The sequence below is a fragment of the Trematomus bernacchii genome, unplaced genomic scaffold (genome assembly GCF_902827165.1).
Source record: "Trematomus bernacchii unplaced genomic scaffold, fTreBer1.1, whole genome shotgun sequence".
NCBI lineage: Eukaryota > Metazoa > Chordata > Actinopteri > Perciformes > Nototheniidae > Trematomus > Trematomus bernacchii.
The window spans coordinates 21367859-21391861 of NW_022987739.1; the positions used below are offsets into that span (position 1 = coordinate 21367859).

Consider the following 24003-nt stretch of genomic DNA (forward strand, 5'->3'; position numbering starts at 1 on the left):
TACTTTTCCTAAAATTGGTATATTTATTTATTTATTTTGAGGCGTGGGGAATGAAGAGAAACAAATATATGAGCATTTTATGAGCATGGGATTTTGACCCCTCATATAAACATATGCATAATAGAGTGCCACAGTGACGCTTCCTAAAGCCCGGAAGTAAGCTGCACATGGGTTCCTTCGACAAAAAAGCAATGGGATTTCTCCATAGAATTTGGAAAATAGCTCAAAATAAGGTCTGTGGTTGACACACATTTAAGAGACGGATCACGTTTTGTTCAGTCGGATAATCTCCACATGTCTACCCTATTTTTATAATTTTTTAATCATAAATGTAATCGATAGATTTATGATCGATAGATTTATGATTGTGGCACTCTATGCTGCGCTATACTTTGCGGCCACACGTCGTTGCCAAGCAACGCTTGCGGCCCGTCCACACAGCGGCGTGCGTTGAAGCTTCAACGCTTCTGCCCATTCACTTTGAATGGGGTGACGTCACGCTTCGCCGAACTGCATTGTGGGAGCGAAGCGTAGCTTTGCTCGCGTTGCTCGCTGCAAAAGTTGAGCAATGTTCAACTTTTGAAGCTTCGGCGGAAGCGTCAGCCAATCGAATCATATGCCAGTACAAGCTCTAGCCAATCAAACTGCATGCTTGTGTGTCCGGGGCGGGAGATTCATGTGATTGGTTGTTGGTCGAGTTTCAGCCCCCCCCGGGCAAGCTTCAACGCACGCCGCTGTGTGGACGGGCCGTTATAGTTTAGGTTCTTTGATAAGCAGGCGTGATATATCATTAACTAGAACTAGCCAGATCTGATAGATTTGGACATAAACGCGACTGAAGTATAACCGGACGCGAGAGAGAGATCAGAGATCAGATCAGCTGCTGCTGACGGAAAACACGCAGCTCTTCCGGATCACAGCTCCCCCGCAAACTTAGCTAGTTTATCTACTCTGGAACTAGATAAACTAGTTTACATATATTTATTCTTTACTGTCGGCTTATTACAGGTTCAGCGAGCTGTACGAGACTGACGGGCTGTCAGGAGAGAGAGAGGAAAAGAGAGCACCCCGTTTATTTTTCCCATTTTATTATCCAGAATTACTGTAAACTTTTGAATGAAGTAGTTAATCTACTATTAGTAGTTTGTTTAAATGCATTACTTATGTTGGTTTTTTTCATTAACATAAAATAAATCTCAAAGGGGTCCACGTACCCCCGTTTGAGAACCACTGCTCTAAATGTTCCACAAACCTTAATTTGTACAGTTTTTAGCACAACAATTATTCTAACGAAAGATAGTCCTGATAAAAGCTGTTAATTTTGAGGTCTGTAGATAATCTTCAAACACCAGAAAATAACTTTACTTACTTTCTCAAAATGTAATTGTCCACCACAAATATAATTCCATTCACCTCTTTTTCAGGGATCAATAACTAGAAATCTCAGCACATAAGTAAATGTTCTGTAAAGTTCTATAATAGGAAGTGAGTAATTATGTATTTGGTAATGTACATTTAGTGACACCTAAAAATAAGGCTACAACTTCATAGTCGATTAGCGGCTAATAAATTGAAATTACATTGCATTTAGCTGACGCTTTTATCCAAAGCGACTTACAATAAGTGCATTCGACCAAGAAGATACAACTATCTTTGGACAAGTAACTTCTCAATGCTTTTTTCATGCTGAACAACTATTTCCAAAAAACAAAGAGCACTGATTTTTTTGTGGAAAAACAAATTGGATTAAATCAACAAAACAAGTTTGGAAAGCACAGCTTTGAAAGCTGGACAAAGAAGAAGAGACTGATCCAAGTGTCTGTTTCTGTGTTTGTCAGCATTTTCTCAGATACTTCAGCCTCTTCTGATTCTGTATCTGCCCGGCAAAGAGGTGTATGCAGTGTGACTGAGGCACATAATGTATAGTTAATACATTCTCTTCTATTCATGGACTGACAATGAACCCGGTGGGAAGACTTTTCATATCAATACTCACCCTCTCCTTCTATTTTGTCGGGGTTTCTGCTCCACACTATCTGTCGCATGTCCTGCCTTATCTGGAAGGTTCTCCTCTCGGGCTTCTGGGACTTCTTCTGGTAGAAGACAGTCATCACTGTCCCCATCTCCAGGCTGTGGAGGATGCGGGGCCCGGCCTCTGTCCAGTCCAGCATCCTGGAGGCTGTGACCGGACCGGAGGCCTCCTCGGCACAGCCATTGAACCTGGCTGCACACATCTTCACTGCATAGCTCCGAGGGACCCTCAGGATTATTTCATGAACTTAAACCTGTGGCAGAGGTAATTAAACACAAGCTGAAAGACACTTAGAGCTGTACTCGAAAATGTCTGGGATGTGAATGATCCTCTGGTCCTCTGGAGGGGGAGTGTATCCCAGTGTTATCCTTTCCAGATGCTTCTGGCAGCACACCACTGAAACCCTCTCGGAGTGAGCTCTCATCACCGCTGGACTCAGGTTTCAACCCCTTAGGTGCTGAGCCTTCAGTCCACGACAGAAAACCCACCACAGACCGGATTCAAACCCACTGCTGGGGCTAGCAACGAGTCTCTCCCAAAAATACTCCTGGCGTTTGGGGGAAACTAAGTCGAGTGGCGCCGAGTTATGTAATGACATGTCGGAGAGACACCCGGAGGTGAGTGCAGCCGGACGGCGGAGAGGAGGACGGGCATCAGCGGGCGCTCTGTGGCGGCTTCACGGAGACGGAGCGACTGCGCTCCTGTCCGCCGAACCATTCTGCTCTGTTCCCCCCTCACACACTCCTCTTTCCCGGGCACAATTCACCGAGGACAGGGTGCATTATACTACTCGGGAGGAACCGTAGAGGCGCGGGCTTGTGGCGGTAGGATACGCGGTAATATCCCCCACTTTCTCCCTCTCAGTGCCTCCGCCTTCTGCTCCGCTCCACCGCCGGAGAGGTCTTGAGAGGAAATTAGGGCTTGCAGACCGGAAAAGCTTGATCAGAGTTTTTCCTCTTCTGTGCTGTTATATCTGATCTGAAGGAGGATGAGGGAGGGGAGCGGAGAGGGAGTTGTAGCAGAGAGCCAGCGAGGGAGAGACAGGGAGCAAGAGCGACCTCCGCGGGTCTCCAGGAGAGCTGCAGCGGCAGCGGATGAAAGTAGACCCAGCGGGGGAGGAGGCGGGTCAGGAGGTCAAGTGGGGTTCAATGACAAAGGTCACCGGCATGTCACACACTCATCAGCTGCAGCAATAAAACGTTCACTATGCAAGCAAACAGTGATACTACGGGAAGTTGGGTTTCCTTTTTTCCTTTGTTGGGCTAGGTCAGTGGTTCTCAAACTTTTTCTGTCAGGCCCCCCCTTTGGAGAAAAAAAAAAGTCGGGCCCCCCCAACACAAATAGTCATGTAATTGGCCAGGTTAACATTTAATAAAATACATCAATATGAACGTGAGCATTCCTTTAAAAAAATAAAATAAAAAACACTTTGCACAGTGATAATAAAACAATGCTCCATAAGTCTGTGTGGTCAAAAATGAAATGAAAAGAAAGAAAATGCTGATATTTGGCAAAAAAGTGTGTCTTATCACAGCATTAGTGGCTGCAATGAGCCTGTTTTGCACTGCACATTTCTTCAAAACGGGGTTGCAGGCTCAGCGCCGGCGCCAGAGATTTATTTTGGGGGTGCTGTGGGGTAGCTTTACGTTTCATAGAGGGTGGTCAAACATTTAGGGTTTCCCATTAATGTACCGGTCGCTACAGTGGAATTTTATACTGCAACAATCCCCACGCATATACACAATGTACCCGCGACTGTTACAATGAAGGCTCGATAATCAGCTCACGGCATATAGGTGTAAGCAGAGGTAAAGTGCTATTTTAACAAGTGTGGAGTGGACCTAACATAGGGGGGTCCGGGGGCAAGCTCCCCCGGGAACATTTTGTTTTAAATATTGAAGTTAAAAGCATCAATCTGGTGCACAAAATTAGGAGATCTATGGATACATCTCTCAACATCCATATGAAACAGATCTGTAAACAGATTTACTTTTAAACTTTATTCTTGTTTTACTGTCATATAGTATTTCATACCTGTTTTTCATTTATTCTCTTATTTTTTTATAACTATAATGATCATATAAACGTGTGCCTCGGAAATAATGGTTTACATTAATCGTGACCAAACCGTTTGAGACCCACTGAGATAACTTAGACTTAAGTTAACTATCTAAACACTCAGAGAGTCCTTTAGTTCACTGAGTCTCTCAGTCTGACAGGAGAGAACTCTCCTCCACTTTGTTGTTGAAAAAGCTCCTTATATCCGTTAGTGTAGCTCGCTAGCACCAGAAGCTAACAACAACGATCTCCGGTACCGGTGCGCTCTCTCTCTCGCCCGCGCACGCACACAAAATGGCTCGTTCCACACCAACACAGAGCCGAGCTTTAATGAAACACAGAGAATTTTTCTAATTATGATTCTTTTATTTTTTTTCCATAACCATTTTTCCTCCTGGTCTCTCGCGCCTCTGCAGAGGAAATAATTTGTTTAAAAAATAACCGTTTAGGGCCAAGCCAAGGTATATGTGAGGAATAAAGTTCAAAACCATTATCTGTAGAAATAACATGTGATGGTAGAAATGTTTCTACGGAGATATTCCGGTTAAAAAAAAATTGTATGAAGAAATGCAGGTAAAATGTTTTTTTTTTTTTTCAAGTAGCAGTGTAAAAAAATGAAATGAAATCTTCATACATCTTTCTTTAATCCCAAATAGTTTGCACAGATATTTACAGACCAAGATACAATTCTATATTTAGTGGCTTTAATAAAAAATGATGTACGAAACAAAAATACACATAAGTTTTGTTTGATTTGGTATTAAAAGAATTGTCAAATACAAAATATTGTCAGAAGGTAAAGTTGCATTAATACTTTTTTTAGTCACTAGAGGGCATACAAAAGCTGAAAAACATAGCACTGACATATTATAAGGTGGTTCTGGTAATTGTGTTAGCAAACTGCGTATTTACCTATGCTATTTACAGAACAGCAACTTTAACATCGCATTGCAGTTGTGTTTTTGTCAACCCGATAAATATATGTGCAGCTTTTAATCTTCTTTGACTTATTTTGGTTCCCACCAGGTCCTGAGAAAAGTAACTTTATTTCCCCTGGATGCTGCAATATGTTCACCTGCTAGCCTCTAACTCCATTAGCCTGCTGATGCTGCTGAGCAGGCAGTGTATAGTTGTTTGCTGATTATATCCAACGTTAGGTTAAATAGATGATCCCCAGAGACATGTTGACAAGGTAATAAAAATGAAAAGTACAAGATTTGTCTGAGAAATTAAAGACAGTATACAAATACTGTTTGACTTGTATACTGCGCCTGCTAACTATAAAAACATTTATATTAAAGGGTCAATCTGTAGTTTCTTTCTTGGTTCACATACATGATTCAAGAGTTACTTCACGAGTAAATAACATATCTATATTTTTTGTCCTGCAACTCATTCAACATTTTAAATATGGGCACTTTTACTCCCAATGTTCACAGCAATAACTGATGGATGACAGCAAATGTACTACCTTTATCCAGAGGTAAATAAAGTCCCCGGGCGCCGTACATAATGGCAGCCCACTGCTCCTAACACTAGGATGGGTCAAATGCAGAGAAATCGTTTCGTTACATAGTACCTGTACTACGTAATGACAATAAGTTGAATCTTCTTCATCTTCTTCTAAAGATTTATTTTTTATTTTTTAGGTTAAGAATGTTTAACTCTTATTATTGATGTGAATAAACCTTTTTTAGGAATATATTTAGGTTACTTTTTTGATCAATTTGAGATAATTAGCACGCTCATTTTTCTTAACATTTTTAACAGGGAGACTTCATAAATGTTTATCCCAGACTCAAACCATAAATATATCGAGGGATAATAGGTCAAAAGACCATTAGCTTATAATGTTATCCACATTGATGTGTGAACATAGCATGTGTGACTGACGGTTCCCCAAAGTTTCATTATCCATCCATTTAAACTTGTTGAAAACATAAAAACAATTTCCAGCATAATAAAAAATAATAAAGTAAAATGGTTGGTTTAAGGGTCTATTATGCACTTTTTATGTTTCATAATTGTATGTTGTGCCTTTACTGAGACATGTCTCCATGCTTTAATGTTCAGAAGCTCTTTATTTTTTTCTCATACTGCTGTGCTGCAGCACCTCTTTTCACCCTCTGTCTGAAACAAGAGCCCAGTCTGCTCTGATTGGTTAGTTAGCATGCTCTGTTCTGATTGGTCAACTGCTTAGAGATGTTCCGCCCCTTAGCCTATCACATACAATATGTTGGAGCGCTTGCCAATAGCAGCGTGAGTAGTGATGTCACTATGTTACGGAGTTAACAAAGGAGTCCAAATGAAGGTGTTTCATTCAGGGGAGAGAACACAAATCTATATAAGACACTACAGGAAGGGGAAATCCTAAAAAGCACAATAGGGCCCCTTGAAAATGTTCTTCCACCTGTCCCTACTGAGCTATCAAGTAAACAAATATGTTGGACTTCTGTTCATTTTTACCCTGTTGTTTAAAACATTCGTGTATTCCTGTATTTGGAAAGGATAGTGTTAATACTGTTATGCTTTGCATCTCCTACAAAGTATGCTCTGTTTTAATTTCAGTTACTTTGGAAAAAGAATGTTTAGAATAACAACAGGAGATGAAAACAAAGCAGTTGTCTTTTTAGTTGGATAACAGAAAGTTGCTGTTGTTGGAGCTTCCTTCTCGGATCTCTGTGACCAGGGTATGGAGCTTCTCTGACAGTGCCACCTGGAGGGAGAGAAAGCCAAAGATAAGATAGGACTTATTTAGCATTCTGTATCTGTGAGGAGGTCTGAGAAAGATTGTTCTCAGTGTGTGAAGCTCACTGTGTAAGAGTCTGGCTCCTGCAGCCTCTTGTGTCGAGGGTGCAGAGTCTGGAGGGAGCTCTGGACCTTTGCTCTAGTTTCTGTAGCGTTGCACAGAGGCTGTGTGACCTAAAGAGTGGGAGACACAATCATGAAGACTTAACTCCTACGCAGCAATATCATCTTGTTTTGTGCTGTTCAATGACTTCTAAAACATACTTTATCATATCAAATAGTTATCAAATCTCTATTTTTAACAATTAATGTTTGTAAGGGAGTATAATAGATGTCATTGATGTCATTTTATTACCTGTGCTTTCTCTTTGTTTGAAATGCCTGTTCCTTTGATTGTTTTTAATCAAGTACATGACTGTGTATGTGCCTTTTTATTACTTTCCCACAGTACCTCTCTAAAAACCTAGAAAAATGTCCCTAAACTGGCTGCTCTCTGATGTGGTTAAGCATAGAGAGAAAGACAGACGGGGAAGAATACACATCGCCCACTTTTTGGGTGTGTCATCCCCATGAAGTCCAGAGGGGCTCAGCTGTCCAAGACATCAGTATATCAAGCAGTGAGAGAAGTTATCAGATCCTTCAGCACCAGTGGTGGAAAGGGTACTCAGGTCTTTTAATTGAGTAAACATACCTATAACATATTTTTTAAATACTCTGTGACAAGTAAATCTTACTTAAGTAAAAGTATAAGCAACATATCTTTAATTTCCCAAAAGTTAAAGTAGTCATTATGGAAAATGGCCCATCATATATCGTATATTAAAGTACTGCATTATTATTATTGATGGATTAATGTGTTCCTCACAGTTGGCAACGTTAGAGCTAATTTGACTTGCTTCATAAACTGCTGCTGGATATTTATTAACCATTTTATTAGGGGTTTATATTTTGTTTTAGATAATAATCTGTATCTGTCAAATAAGTAAAGTAAAAGTTGGCTTCTAAAATGTAATGGAGTAAGAGTATACCGTTGCATAAATCAAAACTACTCAAGGAAAGTGGAAGGACCTCAAAATTGTAATTATTTGCAGTACTTGCAGTGAATTAAAACCATTCTTACCAACGCAATGTAGTTAAAGTATCAAAAGTACAATTCCTCACTATGCAAACAGGCCCCTTTAAGACTTCAAGGTCCCAAAACATGATAAAAACATGTTTGGTCTCGCAACAAGATACTTCTTACTACTGAAATAAGTCCACAATGGAGCTAATGCTCTGTGTATACAGACTCCTCGTCCACCTCTGGTGTAGAACTCAACACACTGTGTTGAAAAAATGAATAGCAATATGGATGTGATGATGAGAAAGAAAGAACAACAACCAAAAGAATCCTGAAACAGTATATATATATATATATATATATTATAAATGTCAGTTATGTTGTAAGGATTTCAGACTTTGAGCATCCTCACCTGTCCTTTGGTGAACATGTCCTGGCGCAGACAGATGACCTGAGCGGGAATGACTGACACACAGGACGTGTCGCAGCTCAGAGGGTAACAGCTCACAGAGACCCCTGCCTCAGGAGGAGCCTCCGCTACCAGACACACCAGGTCCAGAAAAGCATGGCCTGCAAGGGAAGAAAGAGAGCTGTGAAAGTTACACACAGAGGAGCTCAGTGTACTGTTTGTCACATCAAACATTTCTACTCTAACAGATTTTCCATTTGGGAAGAAAATACACTGTTATGAGGGTGGCCATTGTTTTACCCAAGGCAAAAGGTTTATATGATGCCAAATCTCAGTTCAGCCAAATGCAAACAACATGGATCAACTTTAATTGGTGTGACCTTGGGCCAGTTGCCTTAAACTGGTTTTAGATTAGGCTAGTCTAGTAAAGTCTGTTTCATAAATATTAAGACTAACCTTATATGGAGTAGCATAGTCAGACACCTCTCCCCCTGGCTAAACAATGAGGTGACCTTTTGCTATGGCAACAATCTATTAGAAAGCTAGCTAGCTCACTATTCCGACTGTTTACCCAGCAGACAGGTTTTCAGCGGGTGTAAAGTGTATTGATCTACTGCTGCTAAGTGATGCTGTTCATCGACCATTTTTCTTTTTTTTTAAGTGTCATATTTTACCTATAATATATTGTTAATCTTACAAAATGCACTCAAAGGGGATGCTTTATGCAACAGCCCATGTACATGCTAAGATGAGCCTTATGTGTGGGTACATCATTTTCTCAAAGTATAATAAACAATCAAGAAAAAATATAGATAATCATTATTGATGGTCAAGATTGCAAAAACCAAATACAATAGAGCCCTCAGAGGGCTACATGATCGTGTTATGGTATCAACCACATCTTGTCAGCATGAAGAGCCCCGTTACTGAAATTGCCCTGCCGTAGCTCTTGTGATGGCACAAGCAGCCAAAACTAGTAAGATGGTTAGAATGCAGAGAGAAATAAGTGGGTGGATGAGTCCTCACCCTCAGCATCTATCAGCCTGTAGACAGCTTTCCTCCCAGGGACAGTGCTCTTCTCTGGGTCCTCGCTAATCTTCATCCTGGGACTAGCCCTCACCTCCACCAGCTAACGTACAGACAATAAAATGGCATCATACAAATGTTAACATAAGATAAATCAGTGCTAGGGGCGCCGCCCCACCTCTTCCCACATTCTAGATTGTCATTAAAAAATACTTTAATTTTATACATTTTTTTCAAAGGCAGACAGTTCCAGACAGTTGGTTCAGAGCAAGTTTAACTTTGCTACACAAAGTGCAGATTGCAACAGAAACAAAAGACACAGGGGAGATAAACCCTGAGGCTGGCAAACACAAATGTGGGAGACATGGATTTCATTTCCAGAGAGGTTGAACCTCCGATAAACTTCTACCTCAGCTTCCTGGAAGACCAGGTCCGCTGTGAGCTGAAGGACAGTGAGGCGAGGCTGAGACCGGGGAAGTCTGAGGGCAGAGTCCACCTGGACATTCAGGAGGACCTGCTGGCTAACTTTCTCGATTACCTCCAAGAAAACCGGGAGAAAACAAAGCTGCAGGAGGGAGAGATTACTAACCTCACTGCTGCTCTAAAGAAGTCTGAATGTCTGAATGCTGAATATGCTGCCCAGCTCCAAGAAGAGAAACAGGCAAACACCAAACTATCGGCTGCTCTGAAGGAGGCAGAGCAGCAGCTGGAGAGCAACCGCATCAAGACAGACACCGAAATAAAGGATCTGAAGAAAAGAGAGCAGGAGTGGCAGAGGTTGAAGTCAACCCTGCTCCAGGTCAAAGAAAGGATGAAGCAGAATCTGGATCGGCAGTGGCAGGAGGAGAAGTCAACGCTCCTTCAGGAGAAAGAAAGCCTCCAGCAGAGTCTTCAGGAGAAGGAGGACGAGTGGAAGGAGACGCAGAGCTCCCTGAACGCTCGGCTGGAAGGTTTGGAGAGCCAGGTCACCAGAAAGGAGAGAAGAAGCAACTGGTTTAAGAAGCTCTTGCCCTGCATCTACAGTTCCACGCTGAAGGAATGAATGAACTGTGTAATGTTTGCTGTTTTGTTGTTGTTCAAAAAGGGTAAGGTATTTCTCAGGGGACAGGCACTGGGTTCTTTTAAATCAAGGTTAAACCCCTTTCTTTTAATGCAGCCTATCCTGAGATCCTTTAACCGTGCCTTATCATTGCACTTTTAGTTGCAGCCAGTATTCTATCGCTTTTATGAATTGTCTTTATTTTTTTTTTCGATATTGTGTTTGTTTAGTTTTTTATTATTATGTGTTGAATGCCTATGTGAATAACTTTGAATTGCCTCTGTGTCTTAAAATGTGCTATACAAATAAATCCACCTTGAACCTTGATAACTGTGCCTGTTGCTGTGGTCCTGCCTGATGCTCACATTACTACCTCTGTAATGGCACCCAGAGGATTGTTGACATCCCCCTGGATCCATCTTCATCTTCTTCTTATATATTGTATGCATTTTTCAAGCATTTGGATGTATTATCTTTTTAATTTATGCACAACATCTATTGCATGTCTGTCCTGGGAGAGGGATCCCTCCTCCGTTGCTCTCCCCAAGGTTTCTTCCATTTCCCCCCATTAACGGCCCGTCCACACAGCGTTGAAAGCTTCACCATTCACTTGAATGGGGTGACGTCACTTTTCGCCAAACTGCATTGTGGGAAGCGAAGCGGAGCTTTGCTGGCATGGCTCGCTGCAAAAGTTGAGAAATGTTCAACTTTTGAAGCTTCTGAAGCTTCGGTGGAAGCGTCAGCCAATCAAATCCCGTTTATGCAAATCTGCCAGTACAGCCAATCAAACCGCGTGTATGCTGGGAGAGACACACCGCAGGTCATTTCCTCATATTCCAAAAAATGGAGCAAGCTTCAACGCACGCCGCTGTGTGGACGGGCCGTAACTCTGGGCCGTAACTCTGGGTTTTCTTTGGAAGTTTTTCCTTGTCCGATGTGAGGGTCTAAGGACAGAGGGTGTTGTATTCGTATTCATATTCTGTAAAAAACGTAAAATGTGTGTGACACGGCTCCTCCGGCGGGGTGTCAGGTTGAAGGTGACAGTCACATGACAGCCCTCACATGCTCTTTTACATCAGGCGTCACAATCTTACGCGGGCTGACAATGCGACACTCACACTCTCCTGGCTCTGCCACGCAGGCATATTTCTGGGGATTGACAATGAGTGATATGTGTAATGAGGACCAAATATTTCACAAAACTAGGCCTCCACCTGGGGACTTCCAGTTGCCTTATCATGCCTTGAAATAAAACATGGGTGTGACAGTGAATGTCACATGAGGCCAACTAGAAAATACAAGAATCAGTTTCAGAAGATAACCCAATTTGACTCAGTTATATGACATATGTTTTGAGTTTGTGTATAAGTTTGCTTGAATTTTGGTAGAGCCCCCCCTGGAGAAAAATGCACCAGCCACCACTGGTCCGTAGCTTTAAAAAAAAAAAAAGAGGGGGAGCTTATGCAGGAGAATTCTACCCAGATACTCAGCTAAATGCTGCCGTGATTAAACCCCATATCATGTTCAAAATGTGCTAATGTAAACAAAGACCATATTATTTCCAAAACACGTTGCGCATTGTTTCTGATAGCGACGTTTCTAATAGGGCCGTGGGCGTAAAGCCAGCCCACATTTCCGATATTATGTCATATCGGCAGCAAATCTGGATCAGCTCAGTTGTACCCCCGTTTTTAGAGATTTGGGTACGGAAGAAAAGAGCGGGGACACATATTTATGTATAAAAGACAAAATTGCATTTTGCATAATAGGAGACCTTTCCCATATAAATATAAATCATATTTTTTTGTCATGGCATGAGGTACACTGAAAATTAAAAAAGGCACCCCATTATAGCACATACAAACATATAAAACATTAAAAAAGCATTACCTTGTACACACAGCCCAGCGAGGGTTGTTGTGTGCAGGTGACCAGATGTGTTCCAACACCAACCACATCGATCTCATTCTCCTGAAACAATGTTACACAAAACATCAGGGGAAGGGAAAGAAAAACCTTGCTTGTTCATCATAATCAATCCACATGTTCAGTTAACCTACCTTCTCGTTGAGCTCCGCCATGCTCTGCTCTGTGATGTTGTTGGTCCCGACGATAGTCAGTGAGTCGAAGGCAGAGACGGAGAAACTGAAGGAGCAACAGACAAGCAGACACAGACATCAGGTTTAATTCCATTCAAGGTTTTAAAGATGCACACATTCGGCATGGCCCCTCACTCACTGCTCGCTGCAGAGTCTGAACACACGGCGGACTTCCAGCGACTGCCTGCAGAGATCTCCGCTGTCCAGACGGACTCCGAGCGGTTTGTAGTCCAACTCACACAGCGCCAAGGCCACAGCACAGAAGTTCAACAGACCACTGCTGAAATCAGATACACACACACATTTCATCACATGAGCATGAAATATAAAATGAGTAGGGTTTCTGGGAAATTCTGATTTATTAACATTTTCAATTCAGTTATTTATTTGTATACAAAGGATAACAGCACTAGCTGGAATTGTGCATTGTGTATATTTGAGCATCAGAGCTGTCACAATTAGAGATAGTCAAATGATTACCACCAAAATATATTAATAACAGATTCATTAGGGCAAAGCTGATTTGACACTAGTGACACCTGCTGGTAAAACAAGCACTTAAAGGTCCCATGACATGGCCATTTCTACTGATCATAATTCCATTATTGAGGTATACTAGAATAGATTTACATTGTTCAATGTTCCAAAATCACATTGGTTTCTCATACAGCATCTCTGTATAGTATGTGTATTCACTCTCTGTCCTACACGCCTTGTTGGAGCTTCTGCCCCCCCCCTCCCTATGAGCCCACTGTGCTCTGATTGGTCAGCTCGCCCACTCTGTTCTGATGAGTCCACCACCGTTACAGCGGAACATCAGTGATTATGTGTTACAATGGCGTTAGCAACCAGAAAATGACACCAGCAATGACAAACAGATGAGAATGCTGCGTGGGGTCTGGGTGCCGTGTTGGCGGGACGTTGCAGGGCTCGCTGCTGGAGCGGACAGTGTGAGCTGGCTTACTGGTGTCGTTTCCTGGTTGCTGCGTGGGGTCTGCGAGACAACGAGTCACAGCGAAACTCAGCCTGAACTCAGCCTGAGCACACACACACACTCGTAGCCTGGCTGTGAGTTTGTGTGTGTGCTCAGACTGAGTTCAGGCTGAGTTTCGCTGTGTCTCGCTGTCTCAAGCTGAGTTCAGGCTGAGTTCAGGTTGAGAAATCCGCGGAGCTGCAGCTGAGAAAAGATAAGGCTGAGTGAGTGTGTGTGTGTGAGCAAGCCATTACGTCACTATACTCAATACGTCACTATACCCAAGAAGAACAAAATTGAAAAAGAAAAATCTCCAACGAGGCGTTCTGGGGCAGCATAGATCAATCAATCAATCAATCAATCAATGTGTATTTATATAGCCCAATATCACAAATGTTACATTTGTCTCAGTGGACTTAGACAGGTCTTTTCTGTGTTAGAGTGTTACTCGCTACAGGGTGTACTTTGAGGGTTTGTAACTCTGCAAACCGTTTACATGCAGAAAAAGCTACATAACACACAAGGGGACGGGTAATAACAAGAAAAGCATGTCATGGGACCTTTAACGACGCTGTTCTGACAACCCAGTCTCACGGCATTTCGTGTTATAGTCACGAAATTAATCTATTGATTCGTGTTCACCAACACGATTTCCCAATTTTTTTCGCGTCACGAGTTTAAAAACAATGTAAATAATAACAAATTAGAAGGAAAAAAAGATTTAAAAAAAATACAGATTTCAGTATTCTGAGGCTCTGAGCCCCATTTATTTCCTCGCGGACGGCAAAAAAAAGTCCAACATTATACCATTTCTTTTTAAAAACAATAATCGTGGCTTGATATTGAGTAAGAAAATGTTTTTATGAACCACACAGCTTCCAAGACCCGATCGGACAAAAAGACGTGGTGCAGGCACGAAACACTTTAAAATCGTGCTGTGTGACACGAAAAAAAGGGGAAAATCGTGTTGGTGAACACAAATCAATAGATTAAATTAATTTCGTGACTATTACACGAAATGCCGTGAGACTGGGTTGGTTCTGATATCAATAATAGGATTACCTCAAATTGTTTTTAGTGCAAGGCCAGATATGTTATTGTAATTATATTAGGCGCTTTCACACCGCAGTACTTTTCCCACAAAGGTTCATCAGAACTTAGTTCATGAGAACTCTTTAGTTCTCATGAACTAAGTACAGATCGCGTTCACACCGGAATAAATCCCTGGGGGAGGATTAGGCAAATGAAGCCGCTGACGTCACTTCTTCTTCTGCTTTGGGTTTACTAGCAGGCCGCTGTCACTACCCGATCTGCAGTGCGCATGTGCGAGATGGTCCGCCATATTGGACAACTCCGTACGGCAACCCAACTAGGACACTTGACACAGTGGCGTTTGGCAAAGCACACAAAGAAAACTCCAAAAACCGAGAGAGATGAGTTATTGTTATTACAACGTGACTTCACTATTATTTAACAACTCTTTTTATTGGGTTCTTTTATTTGGGGTTAAGTACATTGTCAGAATAAGTGAGAAATGGATTTAACTTCTGTTAGACAGCTATATGCCATACATTGTTGCATACCTTCACAGTAAATATTTATTCAGTATGATAGCTGTCTAACAGAAGTTAAATCCATTTCTCACTTATTCTGACAATGTATTTAACCCCAAATAAAAGAACCCAATAAAAAGAGTTGTTAAATAATAGTGAAGTGACATTGTAATAACAATAACTCATCTCTCTCGGTTTTTTTAGTTGTCTTTGTGTGCTTTGCCAAACGCCACTGTGTCAAGTGTCCTAGTTGGGTTGCCGTACAGAGTTGTCCAATATGGCGGACCATCTCGCACATGTGCAGTACAGATCGGGCAGGGGGACAGATCGGGTAGTGACAGGGTGTTTCTCAATCCCGAGTAAAGCTGCTGCAGAGCCACTATTTCAAGCATACTACGTCATCGAGTGCCGCCGAAGTACTGTTCCAATCTCCAGCATACTTGGAAATCTACCGAGCCCGGCGTACTTCGTTAGGAGAAATTTTGAGGCTGCACATGTGTAGACTCCGCGGTCTTAAAATCCCCACAATGCTTTGCGCACGGACCAATTTCCCCAAATCTGTGGCGGAAAATGTAAGGCTGGGCCTCTAATATTACGCACACCTGCACACTTGCTAGCCTGTTCCACTCTTTGTTTTCCGAATGCCAGGAAGTATTCTTGCCTCGCTTCTGAAGCAAGATGCTCGGCAGACATGTGCTACCAAGCAAGCGTACTCGACATTGAGAAACACCCACAGTGACAGCCGCAAACAACTTCACGGCGTATACCAGTGTTGTAGTCAAGTCACCAATTCACGACTCCAAGTCACTCTCGAGTCAACACTCTTCGAGTCCGAGTCCAAGTCCGAGTCACCAATGGAGAGTCCTAGTCGAGTCCGAGTCCAAGTCCGAGTCACCCAAGGAGTGTCCGAGTCGAGTCCGAGTCCGAGTCATCATTACCTGTGTTCGAGTCCGAGTCCAAGTCCGAGTCCTCCAATGAGTGTCCGTGTCGAGTCCGAGTCATCATTACCTGTGTTCGAGTCCGAGTCCAAGTCCGAGTCACCTAAGAAGAGTCCAAGTCAAGTCCGAGTCACAAGTCTTCATGTATTAATCTTCGTGGATATATGTGTTGAAATGTAGCTGCTCCTCTACATTGCTTTTATCCTGTCATGTTATACTAATCTGTCTATTGAACTGCTGTGAAGCCAGTTTGGCTACAATTCTTGTAATAGGTGCTATACAAATATAAAGCTTATTACTAATATTAATATTATTATTATTATTGTAAATTACCTATAATATGTCTAACTATATTTAAAATGAGTTACCTTTTAGAGAAGTGATTATATTTGTATGCCAATATTTTCCTATGGTAAAGTTTTCGTTTTGCACTTTTATTTTGATAGTAATAAGATCGGGACTCTTATTTTGAAGGAACTTTTACCGGTTAAATCGGTTTACCGATAAAGATTGATCCCCAGAAAGCACATGGCTACTTAGCATGCAAAATGAAGTCATTCTGTATGTTAAGTAGCCATGTGCTTTCGTGTAATCGGCTGAATCTTTATTTATTGATTAGATCACGTTACTCTGATGATAGTGTTCAAGACAGCCTATATGTCTGAACTCGATCCTTAGGCGTAATGTGTTATGGAGCCTTCTCTTCAATATTTTTTCCACATAACAAGCATTTTGTGCTGCTCTTTTCCAATGTGGAAGCAGAATGTGTGAAAGCATACAGCACGATGCGGGGTGTGTCTCTAGACATCTTTAGACTGGAATAGCGGGGCCCAGTACGTGAACTCGCCTCGCAGGTGCACACACAGGGATAGAGGACATCAGACTCCAGAGAAAACTTGCTCGAGTCCGAGTCCAAGTCGGAGCGTCAATGTACGAGTCCGAGTCCAAGTCATCGTGCGCGAGAATTCACGAGTCCAAGTCCGAGTCGCGTCAATCAATGCGCGAGTCCGAGTCGAGTCACGAGTCACGAAAATCGGCACTCGAGTCCGAGTCCAGGACTCGAGTACTCCATCTCTGGCGTATACTGCCACCCGAAGTCCCCGGCCGGAAGTCCCCGGAGTAGAAGCTGCTGGGAGTCCCAGCAGCTTCTACTGAAGCCTTCCGAGTAAATCGCCAGAACGCCGACACCTCCTCATCTCCACCGCTCCCATGTTTTCTTTTGTGTTGCCATAAGTTAGTCTCTCTGCGTTTGTGCGCTGGGCTAATGCTAATGCTAATAATGCTAATGCAAGGATAATAAAATGGCGGCTTCACAAAACTTTTTGGGAGTTTTACGGGGCATGGTTTGCAATCCGCCCAGCCAATCAGAAATAGGAACCTTTTTCTCCCACGGAAAAGGGGGTAAAAAGGTTCTCATGAACTAATTTTAGTTCCGGCTCTTTTTGGTGTGAACGCGACATTTCGGAACTATATCGGAACTAAAGTGGGAAAAGTACTGCGGTGTGAACGCGCCTATTGTTTTGAACTTAAAACATCAGAAGTACTCTGATCCTTTAAAGTAAAATAACCCTTATCACAATGTAAAATACACCATTGGAGTAAAAAAAACCTGCATTTAGAATTATTATCCACAATTGTGCAACAAATAGTAACTGTGAATTTCTTTGGGCTTTGAAAGAAAGACTTATTTTTTTTATTAAATGACAGGAAGACAAAGATGGCCTAGATCAGTGCTTCTCAAAGTCTGGTCCGCGGACCACTGGTGGTCTGTGAGCATCCCCTTGTGGTCCGTGAGTATATTGGTAAAATTTCACATTTGAAATAAATAAATTTGAGTTTTCCGCACTCTCGCGGGAATATCTCCGCAATGGAGCGAGCTTACGTTTCAATTTCAATTGCATGATATAGCCCAGCGCAACACCTTCATCACACATGTTGCCACTTGTTTGTACCATTTGCAGGCGATTTGTAATCTGTTCTAGAAAAACGATGTGATTTTGGATATTTGGGGAGTTAGGTGGTCCGCGAGTGTTTTTTTATTGGTTAAGTGGTCCTTGGTATGAAAAAGTTTGAGAAACACTGGCCTAGATGAATCAAAGGTTCAGGCAATGAAAGTGCTCATAGGACACGGGTCTATACTCAATTACTATGTAAACCTACAGAAAAGTATATGTTGTTTGTCAGAAATCAAACGATAAAAGCCTTCATACATATCTCTCTAGTATCAAAAGTAACATGTCTAGTTACCAGCCGACGCTGAAGCTGTCAATCACAGGGAGGAAGTTCTGAGGGTAGGCGATGGCGTAGGACAAAAAGGCCGCCAACTCGCCCTCGTGGATCTTCCCAGGCTGTGATCCCAGGAGCTCACACACACGACTCAACCAGCCCTTTGTCAACAAAATGATGTCCACTGGAGTGGAGTCCCCGTTCACCGCCACAAGAGTCTGAGACGAAACACGAGACAAGAACATTTGAATATTGATATATGCGGGCCTTTTCACTGTTGACTCCCCTTGGAGACCAATGACAGCATGATGCATCATCAAGATTTAACAGCTTGCCACTGTGATTAAAATGTTATGTTTCTTCCAATATATGTAATTTCTTCATAATTTAAAGAGTTTTTAAATCTTAAATTAGTGTAATTTTAAATGTGTGATTGTTTTTGTCTTTATTTAAAAGGTTGAGTGTGTAGGATTTAGGGAACCAAGAACCATTTGTGTTTTTATGTTACCTGAAGGGTGCGGTAGTTGTCCAACATGCTAGGAAGGGGTAAGCAGAGTAGCTAGCTAGCATGGGACAGCACCCAAACTGTCACTCAAAGGGAACGTACCCCTAATAATGTGTGGAGAGAACACATACTCACTTTTGGCAAGACTTCCTCCAGGGAGGTAAAGGACGTGACGTAGGAGTGTGCCATGGTCCCTGCAACTGGGACCCCATACTGGAAACCAGCCTGAACGTTACTGGTGAAATCAAACCCTGAAAAAAAGACCTGTCAGTCTGTTGGTCTGTAAACAGCACCAAGAGGCAAATTCAGAACACATTCAGGCCTGAGGTTACACATTAAGTTCATTATGGAACATTTAGAAGAAAAATAACCCTGCAAGTCATCTCCTTTCTGAGTCATGTGTGTTGGCTCTTGTAACCACAAGTATGAGGACATACTCATAACGTGAAGAAACACTGTGACACATTCTTATAAATTCTTGCAGTGATACTGAAGGTGAAGTTGCATCATACTTTTGAAAAGATCCCAGCTCCTGGGGCTGATGAAGACTCTTTAATTAGATCCAGGCCCATGTGCTTACTCTCAGTAAGAACACCTACATCTACCTATGTTTTGATGGGGACAGTACGTTTCTGTAATTCATCCCAGAGGAAAAGGCCTGGACATACAGTATTTATAATAGGACATGCTTGACAGGCTATACCACATTTACTATACTACAATTGGGGCTGAGTAAAGACAAGAATATGGCAATATGATACATATCATGAGAGGGGGATTAGGATTAGATATATTGCAGTACTATAAGAAAGGCAAAATGTTGCTTTTTTAAAAACTTTACACTGTTTTCTGTCGAGTAAATTCAAAAATAGCATACTATATAATAAGTGGAACTTTTTTATGCAATGCGAACTGTGGGATTTGCATTTCTCATTTCATTAAGCAACTTTCTGCAACACAATCAATACAGCGATTCTTAAGTGCATCGATATTTGTTTAGACCACTACCTCCAATGTGTGTGTATCGTGAGGCGGTGAGCCCTCCATCTGGTCCCTGGGCCCTCCTGAGGCCCAGTTCCAACAGCTTTCTCTTGGGGCCGGCCGCCAGGCGGAAACGTGCCGCGTTGCTGCACACCAGACTGACAACAGAGAGCAGGCAGATCAGAGACAGGCTGCTTTAAGTGTCATGGTGGAGCCAGCATGAAATACAGAACAGCTTCACTTTAACTTCACCGACTTTCCTTTTAATACGATTCATTTTAGTGTGTAAATGCTATACATATATGGCTCTGTCTCCAGTTTGAGAAAATGTTATAAAACAATTAATATCCCTATTCATTTAAAGTCTAACAATCCTATAGAATTGTTTAACTCGTAGAAAAAGTATTAAAACATTTGATAACGGTATCAGATATATATATTTGGGCTGTCAGTCGATTAAAATATTTAATCGCGATTAATCGCATGATGTCCATAGTTAATCGCGATTAATCGCAAATTAATCGCACATTTTTTATCTGTTCTAAATGTACCTTAGAGGGATATTTTTCAGGTTTTTAATACTCTTATCAACATGTGAGTGGACAAATATGCTTTATGCAAATGTTTGTTTATTATCATTGGAACAATGACAAATATTCTCCTGAATATTCTCAACACAACAATCTGGAACCTCTCTCTCTCTCTTGCACTCTCTCCCAACCCTGTGTACTTCTTTGCACTGAGCCAGTTGCTCAAACAGATAAGCCTGTTTACAGTTGTTGGCGAAATGCCGCTCCTCTGTCTTCATCTTCAGTCAAAGCATGAGACTGAAGTTCCCACCTAGGGTCAAAATAATGCGCTGTGATGTGCAGTCAACACGTTGGATGTGATCCGAATTATCTCACAGTCCCTCGTCCTCCACAATGTTAACTGTCCTGCAAGCTGTAGCCACCGCCACCCATTTAGCTATCGCTGTTGAAAGATTGCTGCTCGTAGACGCCGTGTACAGGCGTCTCCCCGGCAAACGTTCAAGCGTGGTCTGCCGCAAGCGAGCGGCAGGAGCGGGGCTGTCAGCATCAGCTGTGTGCGGTTTAAAACAAATGTTTTTGTATCCATATCTCTCTCGCTAGAATCATCACCATCCAACTAACAACAACAACAACTGAAGTTCCTACTGTAACTCCAGCTTCTATGAGTATAGGCGTAGCCCTCTAAGGCTATCGCTATTGGGTAATCCCCTGCGCACCCGCGCAGCACTGAAACACTTGTAGTCCACGCCCACCCACGAGGTGGGCCCCACCCTCGGGCTCCCTTCCGGTATAAATAGGAAGGAGGCCCGACAATCTGCTCCCACACAAACAACTTTTCTTCAGCTATTCGTGGAGCCAGTGGGGCCCAGAACTTAGAGGGCTACGCCTATACTCATAGAAGCTGGAGTTACAGTAGGTAACTTCAGTTCTATTTCGTATATGGCTTCGCCCTCTAAGGCTATCGCTATTGGGTTAAGGGCGAAGCAAGATGTAGTCTGCGCCCCACTGGGTACGCCCGGTACTAGAAGCACAGACACACCTGAGGCCTGTACTACGAAGCCGGATTTTCCTAACCTGGATATGTTTGAGTTAGCCGGTTGGCCCAATCCAAAACATACGCGCTCTCGCTAAGCTGTACTACGACGCTGGTAATCAAGTGGATCGCTCAAGCCAGCCGTGTCCTATCTAGTTAGGTGCGCGTTCACATGAAAGGGGTGGTATCTGGAGCATTCGACCAATCTCAAACATGGACAAGTGTACTGACAGCGCAGCGTCATACTTCCTGAATGAAAAGTGAACTTTAATATTAGTCAAATATGAAGAAGTTAAACTTTAAACATCCATGACTTAAACACTTTATCCAGGATAAAAGCCACATAGCTGCACCTGCAAGGTGAATACAGCTGGTAAAAGAAAAAGCGTTTGAATGCGTACATTAACAGCTTTATGATATCACTGCCCCGTCCAAGACACGAGTGGATCTGACTTTAATTACATTTGACTCGAGTGTTTCGTCAACTTAATGTGTTGCTGAAAATAATACTTCTGCATACAGTATGTGACACTGTGAGTGTTGCACGGCCAGATACGGCTCAAGAAGCTGACTCAAATAAGGAAATATATGATACATTATGATGTGATATGATATGAATGATAATGGGACACATCGACGTCTGCACTCACAGTGCCGGGGACTGTACTTAATGTTACTCTGATCCGGTTACTTATGTTGTGGCAGATATTTAAGTAAGCTTTCTTAACGCTAATGTTATAATAGTCAGATTGCTCTGAAGATGGGAGGGGATATTCTATTAATTTTCACGTTCACACAGTCAGTTGATTTTTGCCGGCCGTCTTTCCTGCAACGGCAGTTTTTCTGTATTTCCTCTATCCTGTAATATGACTTGATAGCTTTAAACTCCGCACACGGAGCTCTGATTGGTCAGCAGGCGGTGCTTTCACTGAGTTAATCTCTTAGCCTGCAACCTAACCTCCTCCCGAGGAGGTTAGCCGCTCAGTATAAGTTACCATGGAGATCTAGCCCGCTAAAAAGAGAACCAGTGTCGTAGGACCGGAAAGCCCGAGTTTTCCCTGAAGTCAGCCGGCTAAACGAAAATCCGGCTTCGTAGTACAGGCCTCTGCTCAGATAATAACCCATGCCTATTGCGCCATGCGAATTACAGTCCCTGGAATATAGCATAACATGAATATCTTCCATGAGGGGACGAAGGCTGGGAACAATACAAACCTGCCGCAGTGAAAAAGTAGAGTCTAAGGTCACACTTTGCCCAGCGACAAAAAGACGGGGAACAAGGGCAGCTCTCTTCGTGTAGACAGGCAGGAGAGTGCACAGCTGGGTCCCTGACATCACTCACTCTGAAAAGACACTCCGTACAAAATGTGTCAGAGGAAAAAAGGAAACATCCCTCTCATAAGAGGGAAAAAGGGCCGCTCTCCGCGTGCCGAGAGGCAGGAGAGAGGCGCACAGCTGGGTCCCTGACGTCACTCACTCTGACAAGACACTCAGTAGCCTACAGGGTGTGTCAGAGAGGAATGGGAGACATCCCTCAAATACAATTGAATAAATGAACAGGGGGAAGACCAAGATGCAGCAGTGCAAATGTCTTCCACTGACATTCCTCCGTGCAAAGCCGTAGAGGAGGAAATTCCTCTGGTGGAGTGCGCACTGATGTTCTCCGGGGGATCCACCCCAGAGGAGACATATGCCTGCGACACAGCCTCACACAGCCAGTGTGACAGCCGTTGTGCAGACAGAGGCTGCCCGAATGAGCGCTCTCTGTAATATGTAACAACCAGGCGCTGGGAACGGCATAAAGCAGCCGTGCGCGCCACATAGCAGGACAGCGCGCGCACGGAACAGAGGAGATGAGATGTGGCTTCCTCCTCCGACCTGTGAGGGGGAGGAAAGAAGCCATCCAAGGTGATCACTCTTGACCTAAAAGAGCTCGTGATGACCTTTGGCATAAAAGCCGGGTTAGGGCGTAAAACAGCTGAATTGCCATCTCCTTGGATCCGGAGACATGACGGAGCCACAGAGAGAGCAGACAAATCACTCACCTTTTTCGCTGATAGAGCCAAAAGTAATAGCCTACTACTTTGGCTGATAACAGTTTAAGGGGAACCTGATCTAAAGGTTCAAATGGGGCTTTGCTTAGTGCGCGTAACACCAAAGCCAAATCCCACTGAGGCGCAAGTGCGCGTGACCCGCCAGTGTGCGTGACACAGGTCTGAGTCTCCGTACTCCTCGCATAAAACGGCTGGGTGGCTGCTGATCGCTCCCTCCGCCTGGGAGAGAGCGTCCCCGCACCACGGAATTTCCCACGGTCTGCCTGACAGCGTACGCTGTAGGCATGGAAACCAGGACGCACCTGTGCGCTCCGGGGCTATCAGTACCGCTGATAGCCGCTTCTCCCGCACTCGGCCCAGGAACCGAGGGGTCAGCGGAACTGGTGGGAAAACCGTATAACAGCACCCTGGGCCACGGCCGATGTGCAAACGTGTCTACCCCCAGAGGGGGGTGATCCTGCGCTCTGCGAGCCCCTCTGTTCAATTCGTCGGGAATATACATTGCTCTGATGGAGAGCAACGTGTGTGCGCTCCCAGAACAGCAGCCGCCTGGCTGCGTTCAGAAGCTGCGCAGATCGTACTCCTCCCTGGCGATTGAGTAGGCTGCCGTGGCCTGTTGTCTGTGCGAATCAACACATGTTTGATTGTACAGCAACGGGGCGAAGTGCTGGAATACTCCCCAAAACGGAGAGCAGCTCCAGCACATTTACCTCTGACGCACGGGGTCGATGTGCAGGCG

The 24003-nt window shown here is 43.3% G+C and overlaps 2 protein-coding genes across 2 annotated transcripts in view; both read right to left on the reverse strand.

The window, feature by feature from the left end:
- The window catches only part of LOC117495768 (1-phosphatidylinositol 4,5-bisphosphate phosphodiesterase gamma-1-like), a 37598-nt gene extending 34582 nt beyond the window's left edge, over positions 1-3016 (reverse strand). The window contains 1 exon segment of the mRNA XM_034147269.1: positions 1997-3016. Coding sequence (XP_034003160.1) covers positions 1997-2234 — 238 coding nt within the window. The 5' untranslated portion in view covers positions 2235-3016.
- A 3314-nt stretch (positions 3017-6330) lies between these two features.
- naprt (nicotinate phosphoribosyltransferase) overlaps positions 6331-24003 on the reverse strand; it is a 31139-nt gene continuing 13466 nt past the window's right edge. The window contains exons 4-13 of the mRNA XM_034147270.1: positions 19675-19805; positions 18802-18917; positions 18183-18379; positions 12611-12751; positions 12433-12517; positions 12263-12343; positions 9334-9436; positions 8311-8468; positions 6905-7012; positions 6331-6806 (exon numbers count right to left, since the gene is read on the reverse strand). Coding sequence (XP_034003161.1) covers positions 6720-6806; positions 6905-7012; positions 8311-8468; positions 9334-9436; positions 12263-12343; positions 12433-12517; positions 12611-12751; positions 18183-18379; positions 18802-18917; positions 19675-19805 — 1207 coding nt within the window. The 3' untranslated portion in view covers positions 6331-6719. The remainder of the gene's footprint in view (positions 6807-6904; positions 7013-8310; positions 8469-9333; positions 9437-12262; positions 12344-12432; positions 12518-12610; positions 12752-18182; positions 18380-18801; positions 18918-19674; positions 19806-24003) is intronic.